Source organism: Volvox carteri (genome assembly GCF_000143455.1).
Source record: "Volvox carteri f. nagariensis unplaced genomic scaffold VOLCAscaffold_36, whole genome shotgun sequence".
Classification (NCBI taxonomy): Eukaryota; Viridiplantae; Chlorophyta; class Chlorophyceae; order Chlamydomonadales; family Volvocaceae; genus Volvox; species Volvox carteri.
Window position 1 is genome coordinate 1,383,629 of NW_003307579.1, and position 10,992 is coordinate 1,394,620.

At 55.0% G+C, this 10,992-nt stretch overlaps 3 protein-coding genes across 3 annotated transcripts; 2 read left to right on the forward strand and 1 right to left on the reverse strand.

Annotated features, from left to right (window-relative positions):
* Nucleotides 1-285: 285 nt before the first annotated feature.
* cyc13 (guanylyl and adenylyl cyclase family member) lies at nt 286-1,863 on the forward strand (the record flags this gene model as incomplete). The annotated part of the gene is made up of 3 exons (XM_002953438.1): nt 286-358; nt 873-988; nt 1,477-1,863. Coding segments are annotated over 3 exons (576 nt in total), but the record flags the coding sequence as incomplete, so codon positions are not given.
* A 4,264-nt stretch (nt 1,864-6,127) lies between these two features.
* VOLCADRAFT_106008 (uncharacterized protein) lies at nt 6,128-8,282 on the reverse strand (the record flags this gene model as incomplete). The annotated part of the gene is made up of 5 exons (XM_002953528.1): nt 8,217-8,282; nt 7,954-8,142; nt 7,422-7,596; nt 6,663-6,958; nt 6,128-6,343 (listed from the first exon to the last, which is right to left on the reverse strand). The coding sequence occupies exons 1-5, from the start codon at nt 8,247-8,249 to the stop codon at nt 6,128-6,130; spliced, it is 909 nt and encodes a 302-aa protein (XP_002953574.1). The 5' UTR covers nt 8,250-8,282.
* Nucleotides 8,283-8,910: 628 nt separating this feature from the next.
* Nucleotides 8,911-10,431, forward strand: VOLCADRAFT_94340 (uncharacterized protein; the record flags this gene model as incomplete). Its single annotated transcript, XM_002953439.1, has 1 exon — nt 8,911-10,431. One exon carries the CDS (start codon nt 8,911-8,913, stop codon nt 10,429-10,431), a length of 1,521 nt encoding a protein of 506 aa, XP_002953485.1.
* Between the last annotated feature and the right edge of the window lie 561 nt (nt 10,432-10,992).

The following is a 10,992-nucleotide window of genomic DNA, read 5'->3' on the forward strand; positions in this document are numbered from 1 at the left end:
CGACCTCCTTTTCGATCTTTTTCCGCCAAAGGTGCGTCTTCTTGACATGGCACGCGAGGGTGGCTATACGACGGATTGGTTGTGGGGCAGGGGGGTTGTAATGCACAGCTGTACGAGTGAGATGCCCCTAGCTTAGCTTAGCTTCGCCGGCGGCTCCTACGGATTGATCTTGACTTCATTAATGAATAAGTGGAACTTCAATATTCATGTTTCATCCTGGAATGGTATCTGCTTATGTCCGCATACAGTTACATACATACATACGCACATTGACGCGGCGCACAGGTCGCCCATGCATTGCGAGCTGGCGAGGCCGTGCAGCCCGAGCGCTTCGAGTGCGTCTCAATTTTCTTCTCGGGTGAGCTCTGATTTGGCTGCAGCCTGGGCAGGGTTGGATATCTATGCATGTACGTACGTATGTATGCATGCATGCATGTGTGTACGAACGAAGGTGTGTGTTTTGGTGTACGCCGTGCATATCCGTCCGCCGGTGCTCGGCCTCACAAAGGTAGTACGAGCTACCTTTGTGATTTTGAAAAACAGGGAATGAAAAACGCCTTACATGAACACCTGATGATGTGATACTGGCCTGCTTTGGTCACCAGTAGAGGTGCAATATAACAGGCATAGCTAGGAATGAATGAGCGTACGGCAGTTAAGTACGGTGGTTTTGCATGCAAATACATGAAAATACAATCCAACGCAATTTTTTACAGTCGCTTACCCTAGGAAGGACATTCATCCTCCCTCCTGCTGCTGCACCTCGCACGCCTCCGTCCTAAGCCCCTCCCGGCCATCCCGTCAACCCCCCGGCGCCTGCCCCTACCCTCTGTTCTTCGTACCACACGTATCGTACACGTACGGACATACAGACGTCGTGGGCTACACGACGCTATGCGAACAGCTGCAGCCGTACGAAGTGATGGACCTGATGCACAGACTATACTCGAAATTCGATGACCTGATTCGACAGCTCCGGCTCTTCAAGGTACGGCACTGTAACGCCACCTGTGATTTTGATTTGCGCCATGCCGTACGCTTTAACCAAGCCAGTCAAGACATGGCCCAGCTATTGTGACTGTCCTTGCTGATCAACTTCTTATCAAGCCTCCGAACGAGAAGTAAAAGAAAGCGCCTCGTTACGTGTATGCGATGAGATACGCACCCAAGCCGTAGTAATCCCAGACCAGGACAAACCAGCATGTGCTATAACGCCTTCTACAAACCTTTTCCCCTCCCGTCCCTTCCCCTTCCAACATCTTTTATAAGCACATTTCCCTCTTTCCCTTCCGTACCCCACGCCATACCCATCCCGTCCAGTCCTGTTCCCCAGTTTATTGCCATCTCTCTCTCCTGCCTTTCCTCCTTACTACTCACCTCTCCATATTTACCCCACGCCCTGGAGCTCCACACGTCGAACCATTTACCCGCCGCCCCCTCTCCGAAACCAACACCACCACCAACACCTTACCCCAGGTGGAGACGGTGGGCGACGCCTACCTGGCCGTCGGCAATTTGCGTTGGCCGCAACCCGATTCACACTCCCGCCTCGTCTCGCAGTTCGCCTTCGCTGCCGTACGCGCTGCCAAGTCCCTCCCTGTGCATCCTGCCCGTCCTGAGCTGGGCACCTTGCGCATCCGCGTGGGGCTTCATTGCGGCCCTGTGGTGGGATCTGTTGTGGGCACCCTGAACCGGCGATACTGTTTGTTTGGGGATGCAGTTAACACGGCGGCGCGCATGGAGGCGAACAGTGAGGCGGATCGGGTGCATTGCAGTACGGCGTTCGCGGCCCTGGTTTCGGAGCAATGGCCGGAGCTGACGCAGATTAGCCGTGGCGTACGGCAGATCAAGGGCAAGGGGTGAGGATTGATCCTGCATGGGATGGGGGTGTATCGTATCCGTGGTTAAGACCTCCAATGTCATGCATGCATGTCTGTCTACATGTCTGTATGTGTTTGCTGATATCGTACAGCCCAAGAGCACTACTAGATTTAAGAGGCCACACAGGGCAATGAAAAAGAAAAGGGTCTCTGGGAGTGTGTATGTGGATATGTTCTCGTATGATGTGTGAAACAGGGGGGTATATCTTCGCAAGTGGCAGCTACCCTGCGAAACCCTGCCTTCCCCGGTATTTCGGGGCACCCTCATCCAGTCACCCTAGTCAACTTCTCAGTGGATCGCTCAGGTTCCGCACCGATCACCAGCATCCAACGGAATCTGCCGGGTCGACAGCAGCCCAACTCCATTCCTAGTCGGCTCGCAGGTTAACTTTATCCCAGGTCACCACCGTCCATCAACTAGTAGCGTATTGCGGACGTATTCCACCATCGGAAGGATTTTGACCCTAATGGGTATCGATCCCGGGATCTCCCGGAGGCAATAGTCGCGCGCTACCAGTAGTGCCAAACCCGTATTCTCGTTCTCGTATGTTTGTTCGTAAGCGTGTATGTGTATCGCGACGTATCCTCACATCCCCAGCCAATATGTATTGCTCCGCACTCTTGTTTGCCCCGTCGCCCATCGCCCGCCACGGACAGACCCATGGAAACATTCTGGCTGGAGGAGCCCCAACCCCCCCCGTAAGCACTGCTGGATGGTAGTGATGGTAATGGTGGTAGTGGTGACGTACCGTCAGTAACCCACGGCAACGAGAATTTAGTTCCTTCATCCTCAGCCATCGCCACCATCACCACCATCACCACTACCTCCACTACCTCCACCTCCAGCACCACAACCACCACAACCAAGGGTAAAGCCACGTCAGGATAGGGCAGCGAGATTGCGATAGCGCCTAATAGTACCCAAGATATTATCATCATAAGTATCATCATCATCATCATGAACAGCAGCAGCAACAGCAGCAGCAACAGCAACAACAGCAGCAGCAGCAGTGGCAATGGCAATGGCAGCAACAGCAGTGGCAATGGCAGCAACAGCAGTAGTAACAGTTACAATAGCAGTAGCTGCAGTAGCAGTAGCAGCATTATCAGTATCAGTATCAGTATCATCAGTTTCAGAACCAGTAGCAGCAACAGCAGCAACGGCGGAAGCCTTGCCGCCTGTGATTAACTGATGACTGGCTACGCAGCCGGAAACCAGAACCGCTTTTAGACCAGCACAAGAACGCTTTCGTGGCAGTAACGTAGATATGCTATCGTGACGTGTTTTGAGATGTATCGGACCAGCATGGAGAGATGGGAATGGCGAGGGGGGGGGACAAGAACCTTATGAGGGTGGTGCGAGGGGGGAGCCCGATTGGCTAATCGGGGTCGGCGGCTGGACGGCCAGGGACGCATGGGCGAGTTCGAGGGTAAACTCGTTGGGCTTTGGATGATGATTGTGTGTGGGGGGGGGCCGCCGGGAGGTAGATACGTGTTTTTCTTTGTGCATGCAAATATGTGGGTTAGTGGCTTGGGTAGTGGCATGCAAGCGGCTATAGTAATGTTCCATCGCTGCGTGTGTGCGCGTATGTGGTGCAGTGAAGTAGCTCGCGATGGGTCATAATAACTTCCTGGCTGGTATACCACGCCAAGCTTTTTCATCTTCCCGAAGGCTTGCATTACCGTCGTATACTTTGCAAATTCGTGTTGTTTTTCTTTAAGCCCCAGTGGAGCAGGCGCTGTCAGACGTGGGTATTGTGGATGTGAAGGCTCGGGTGGCATTTCAGGTTTGCTGCATCGAGGGTCCTTTTGAAGACTACACAAGCAGGTACACCCTACCCCAAGCAATGGAGGCTTCGAGCACCATCGGCACGCAGCAGGAATAGCAGCCTTCGTTGAATTACCCACTTCACCGCATTGCGCTTGGATGAAACTCTGGAGGAGTCTTTTATTTAGCAAACCAATTTTTGCGGATTTTTGGTACAAATCCGCAGTGAAATTCCCGCCTTCGCGGGCCTAGCTACCAACTTGTAGCAACCAGTGGACCTGGAATTTTGTGCTGTTTTCGTGCACTACCTTAGCTGCCGCCTGCCGGCCGCCGCGATGAGTATCTCCGGCAGGGACATTATTTCGAACCGACTGATGAACGATCCCGATGTGGGAAAAAACATTGCAAGATAGGTAAGATGTACATAAGGCCGCCGCTGTGGGACGCTGTGGATTCATCTGGCCGATTTGGAATGTGTGCCTGATGAGGTGAGAACGGTGCGTGCTGCGCCGGCGCAGCTGCTGTGGGTTATGGGCGAGTGATGGCGGCGGCCGCTTGGGCCGAATGCTGCACCGCAATCTGCAAACGTGCCGCAATGTACGGGAAACCCCCCCTGAGAAGGGAGAGTATGGGCGGATGGGCAGAGCAAGGGCGTTTGGAATGGAGCGAAACCTTTATTCCCCGGATGAAACATTAAGAAAAACAAAAGACGTGCGCCTGTCTGGTCTTGATGTAGTGACCTATTAATGCAACCTGACCTCATGTGAGATAAAGAGCCATTCGTTTTACATGCAGAAAGCAACTCTTACAGCGAAGCTAGGACAGCTACAAGTGCTTACAGCGCACGCTGGGGTCTTATCGCAAGCCATCCTAGCGTCACTAGCTCGGGACTTCAGCAGGCATGTGTATTAAAATATCCTGAGTCGGCGAACACCTGGGTTCCGTAGATTGCGATACGACGGGGGTCATGGGACCCCCCTTCCCTCGTGGAAAAAGCCCTTGAACGATTCCTGTGTCCTCTCCTATGTGGCTCAGTGGCATACACCCTTCGCCGCCGTTGGACTGCGTGCAATCTGGCGATTGCTTGCATGTCATCAAACAGGTAGGCAGACGAACAGACATTTTTTAATGTACAGCAAATATCCACTCTTACTGCTGCTGCCAGCTGCGCAGCAGCTCGGGTTTAAAAAATTACAGCGAGGGCTCCTCCCAGGTGGTGCTGAGGCCGGGTTGAATGCGCCAAATTGGAAAAAGGTGTTCTGCAAGAGTTAAGCTAATTTTCTTAGCGGCTAGTGCCATCCCCTCCCTGCCCGCCGCCCGCATTGGTCCACTATCAAAGCCAAGCGCAGAAGCAAAAGCCCTAGCCAAGCCGCCTCTGAAATCTCATCCCGTCATGCCCGGCAAGGAATGGGCACAAAAAAGGCTGGGCTGCTTCGGGAGAGCCCCCAGAAAAAAACAGTCCCCTTGAGTGCGTGTCATATTTTCGCCCTTCTTGAGCATTAGCATATTGATTGCTCACCGCCGCTGCGATTGCCAGCACGCCATCTAATAGAGAAGTCGCATGTAGGCCTCACCTGCCGCCGCGGCACCCTGGTTAGAGCAAAACCCCAGATCCAATCTGCACCAACTTAAAACACCATGTATGCCTTTCCTGCAATGCATGCGTGCGTGCGTACATACCTCTCCACCTCATTTCCATGCCGTTGCCTTCCTGACATGTGCAGTGTTCCTATAAAAGGCGAACTACAGCCCAGCCCAATCCCAATCCAATACTAAAATACTCAGAGCTGGATCACCCGAGAATAACGCGGGGCCCCCTGCTGCTGCTGCCTATCATCATGACAACTTCACACGCATTGTTCCCTTCCCTTCCCTCCGTCCCTCCCGCCATGCATGCCTGCAGAAACACGCAGACCGCAGCATGTGACGAAATGCCCTAAGGCAATTTCCGGTATACTCATCGATAACATCAATCGCATCATACCAGCACAGACTGAAATTTTACCACAGACCCACCGCGTAAAACCTAATAATACCCTAACATCACCACAGACCAACCTCAGCGTAGAACGACGTGCTGGTCAGCGCCCTCTCAAGAAAAAGCAGGACCTAGACCTCAATAAATCCTTCGAACTTAAACTTTCGAAGAACGTGCAAAGTACATGCAAAGTACACCCAAAACTGCGACCCAATACATATGCCCAAATGTTCTGTAGTCCTGTAGTGCCTTCGTCCTCCTTGACCTGCTCGCCCTTTTCAAGTTCTCGTCAGAGCCCGACGCACAACCAAAAACTGCCCCATGAACAGCCGCCTTCTTAAAGAAAAGACGACATACATAACCAGTACTTCCACATGCAGGTATACACAGACAAACGCACATGCGCGCGATGCCGACTTAGCCAAACCAGGCAAAATAGCGTGCTGCTCCTTACCTACCTACCAGTACAAACATTGACTCAATGACTACAGGATGCGAGTATCAGGGCGGTGCTGCGGCGTCGCCTCCGGCTGCCTCAGCCGCCGCTGTCTCGCCGCCGCCATTGGCCCCCGCCTGCCCCTCCCCCTCCCCGCTTCCGACACCCAAATCTCGCAGCTGCGACGTCAGGTCGTCCGCCTCGTCCCGCATGAGCTGCATGAGCTCCATCTCCAGCTGGGCCTTGCGTGCGGCAACCATGGCGGACTCGGCCTTGATGGCCTGATCAAGAAACGGCGCAGGGTGACAAATCGGGGGCCGGAAGTTACGCACGCGATGCTAGAAAGGACTGGAAGTAGCTATAGGGATAAGGTCACGAACAAAGACTTTGAAAAGTGGCGAGGATGGCCAGCGAGAACGTAAGTCATGGAGGGTATCCAATCATGCGCTTGTTATGATGAAGCGGTGCGTGTTAAGGTACGATCTTGCACAGCCGTTTAAAATGAAAGCAGCTAAACCCACCTCGAGCCTGAACCTCTCATCTCCCTACAAACAAACTGGGCCCCCAAACCGCCTTCCACTTCGTCCTGCCGTCCCCTACCTGCAGCTGCTTCATCATGGAGTCTAGCTCCGCATCCAACTCCTCCTGAAGCGCTTCCACATCCTCCACCGCCTCACCCGCCACCTCCTCGTCCTCCTTCTCAGCAGCCGCAACAGCATCGGCAGCACCACCAACTGGCGCGGCAGCTGCTTTGGACTCCGCGCCACCACCGCTGCCACCCGTCATGGACGTGGAAGCCGCGTCCTCGCCATCTGCAGTCGGCAGCAGTGGCCTGGCCGGGCGGCTGGTGGAACCGCCCAGACGTGCCAAGAGGCCTTGCGTGCCTGCGCGAGCCTCTGTGCGGGGACGGCGGCAAAGGATTTTTGCTGTAGTATGGTTTGCGGGTTTTTGCGATGCAGTGTACAACAACACAGCTTGGTAAAGCGAAAACCAGAAGCAAAACAGGAGCACCTGTGGCCGCTTTGACATAAGGTAGTTGGTCGAGGTGTAAGCAACGGTAAACACGGTGCTCGTTGCATTCGTGAATTAACGTCCCTTTCACTCGCCCTCCGCCGTCACCCGAATAATAGAGTGTAAAACCCAGCCGTTCCCCTTAAAACCTGACTTTCATGTCCTGAGTTATTTTGTACTCTGAGTCGTGGCTGTAAGGTCCGACTGGAGGTCTTAATGTGGATTGAGATAGAACAATGTGGGTCGGCGGAAAGATTGCTGCGCGTTCAAGAAATGGAGAGGAGGTAAAGCGGAGGGGAGAGGCAGCGTATCAGCTCCCTGTTGTGCCGTTTGGCGGGCTCTTCTTACCTGCCAAGGCCTCCTGGAACGCAGCCTCATCTGGGTCACCCTCCTCCGCATCCAACTTGGCCTCCATAGCGTCCAGATCGGCATCAAGGTTATTGATGGCGGCCAGTTGCCGTTTGAGCATCTCCAGTTCCGCAAAGAGGTGCAGCTTCCAGGCGTCGTCCTTGAGCTGAAGGAGCTGCGCGTGAGGAGGAAAGATAATTAGTAGGAAAAGGTAAAGGGAAGCGCAGCAGGGAGGATAAGGTGGAGGAGGAGGACGATAGATGGGGACTGTACGGGATGGCCGGAAAGCTGGCTGGAAGTCAAGCGCAGGAGGAAGAGCAGGGGAAGGAGGCAGGGAAAGCGGTTGGGAGAGGAACAGGTTTAGGAAGTAATGTGGACAGCAGAAGGTACAAAAAGTAGAGGGGAGAGAGAAGCAGGAGAGGAGAAGCAGGAGAGAGAAATGATGGCGGGGTGAGCATTGGGATGCGGAATCCAATGTGTAGAGGGGAAATGGGGATTTTGTGCCCGTTTCCAGAAACAAACCACGACTCACCTCCGCAGACAGGTGATCCTTCATGCCGCCCAGCTCTTGGGCCTGAGCACGCTGTGCTTCAAGCATACGTTGCACCTCCAGTTGGGAGTCCTCGAGCTCTTTCAGGAGGGCAGTCGCTTCCTCGTCGAGCTGTCCCATCTCGCCGTTTGTCGCGTCAAGCGCATCACCCTCATCAATACCCGTATCGGCCTGAAAGGCGAAACCCGATATGTTTGTTTCTCACTCTCGAGGTAAGATGACAATTTGGAAGCAGGACTGCGCACCAGCGTTCCGTTGACCGCGTCCGCCTCCGACATGCTGAAAAACCTGGTTACAACACGCTCCTAACGTCTTGTTTTTAGTGCGCTTCTGACAACAAACCGGTGGAGCTCTGTCGGAACTCGGTTGCACGGAAATGTCTCCACCGAACAATGGTTTCACTCCTTGTCCCAAACAATATGAAGAAGCCGAAGTACAAGTAGCCTCAAAATCATCAGTAGCTTTCCTGACTGCTTCAGAACAAAATCGTCGTCCATGCATTGTCGACGCCGTATTCCGTCCCCTGCTCTCTTGGCTTGACCCTGCTCTACCCCGTTTCTTAATTTCCCCTGAACTTACCTTTTCCATCTACATTAGTCGGAAGCGCCCTGCATAGTTCTAGAGACTATAATGAGTCTAAATTCAAGTATATGGGCTACCTGCTCGCACGGAACAGTTACCTTGCTCCTTCTGTGTTTATTACCTAACAATGCACATTTGTCCTTATTAACTGTTAGATTAGTTTCATGAGCTTTGGGACGTTGGCCAAGCACCTGCAAGGAGTTGCGGGGAGCCGATTGCTCGGCTCGCTGACCGCCTTCCCCTGCCGGTGCCTTCTCCTGCCGGTGTACTCGAGCATATGTAGTACCAACTGAATCACGAAATAGCGTATACACCTTCGAATTTCCATAATACCCCCTCTTTTTACCGCCCCTGCTGATGGCCGCCAGTCCGGCGAGAAGCGCCCGATGGGAAGTTGAGCGCGGGCCCGAGGTCTTTGCCGCGCTGGGGGCAGTCCTCCGACTCCTTTCCGGGAGCTCCGACCGTGCTAAGGCCGCTGCTGCCGTCGTGGAGTCTGGCGCGGTGCCGGCGCTGGTCCGCGCAGTCCGAACCTTCACGGATCTCCTGCTTGAGCCTCTTCCCCTCCGCCGAAGGCAGCCTCCACTCCATCCTCCATCCCCACCTGCGCCTACTGCTACAGCTAAAAAAGATGTTAACATCGATCCCGAAGGCGGCGGCCATGGCTGCTGCCTTTGCCCTCTAGCACATGGGCCCGGCGTCCGCAGTAGCATAACCAGCAACGAGAGCGCCATCAGCGTCGCAGCTAGCGAAAGCGATGCAAAGCTTGATATAGATAATTCCCCCCAGCTGCAGCCCATTAAACTCGCCGCCTGGTACGCATTCGACATCTTGGAACAGGTACTCCTGCCGGTACCGGTAATGGCGACAGGTGCTATTAAGGCAGCGGCGGAACAAGCCCTGTCCTGCGGCACAGTGGAAGCGCTGCTGCCGCTGCTGCGCCTCCTTCCAATTTCACAGCGGGAGGATCAGTCCTGGCGTGTCCTGCGGCTCCTCTTGGCGTTGGCGTGCTTCTCCGGCTCGACAACAACACGGAGCAGCACACCCACAACGGCGCCGTGCACTGGTGCTGGCAGCGGTGCCTGCCCTAGTGGCGGCGGTCGTGCTACTGCCAGCGGCAGCGAAAACAGCCTTCTGGGGCCGCTTTTCTCCTCCGCTTTCGCCGCTTCACCGGAAGCGATCAATGGGCTGCTGAAAGCGGCACAAAAGCTCCTGGCAACGCCCGACGCCTTGACGGATGGCACCTCCGAAACCTTATTTGCCCTGGTTTCGGAGCTGCTACTACTTCACAGCAACACCATCACAGCTGGCGGCAGTAGCGGCACAGGCGGCATCAACGGCAGCGGCGCCTTGATTACTGTCGAGGTGTTGCGGCAGCACGCGCCCGCGCTGGTGGAGGCTGCAGCTGGCGTCTTGACGGGCAGCAGCCCGAGCGCATCTTGGAGCGCCCTGCTGCCTTGCACGCGGGAGAGACGGAACCCTTCCGCCGCCTTAACGAGGCGACTCAGCGGGTCGGCTGCCGCTGTCGCCCGGGGGTCCCGGTTCCCAGCCCAGCTGGAGGCGGCTGCAGCCCGGCTGATGAAGGAGCTGTTAGCCTGGGCACTTGTGATGGATGAGCCGAACGGTACCACGGAGGGGGGAGCAGAAGGCGGCACGGACAGAGAGGGGAAGGCGGAGGCAGGGATCCGCCAGGGACAGAGCTGGCTGCCGGTGACCCAGATCGCTGCTGCCCTGGTGCAACGCTGGCTGGAACGACCTGGCATCTTTGAGGCCCTGGGGGAGGCTGGTGTGCAGTGCCTGACGCTGGCCATGCAACTGGCACCGCCGGCGGAGCTGTGGGCTGGAGAGCGATACAGGTTGTACCGCGTTCCTGAGGGATAGGGAAGAATCATATGCAAGGAACAAAGACCCAACTGCGATTGAAACCCTAGGTCGCGAACTGCTTGAAGCTCCTGGGGGAAGTAAAGGAGAGGCGCGGGATGAGGGGACCGAAACGTGGCTCGAATCCTGGGTCTCAGGAGAGAGGGAGAAGGCTTGCTCGGATGCAGGGTTTGTAAACAGGGGCTTGCACTTGCGTGAAGGAGACATGCACAGCTGCACAGTCATGGCTATGGACCTGGGATCTTAGGAAGAGGGCTTCAGACTGCAAGACAGCCAGGACCCTAAGAGGAGTAAAGGTCAGCAGACTTACTCCGGCGCTGTTGCATGGGACACACGACCAACTTCTCACACTTATCCCTTGTTTACGCTTGGCGCCAATCCGTACATTTAATCCATCAAATCCCGGCTCCATGGTTTCGCTTACACTTGAGTTCGGTCTGTCTTACCTTCCTTTCCCTACTTCCTTTCCTCTCCCCTAATTCATAGTTCATCCCCCACTCTTCTATATAGTTCTGTTCCTTGGCAGCAGCTTCACTCGTTCGTGGTTCGTCTTTCCTCCTT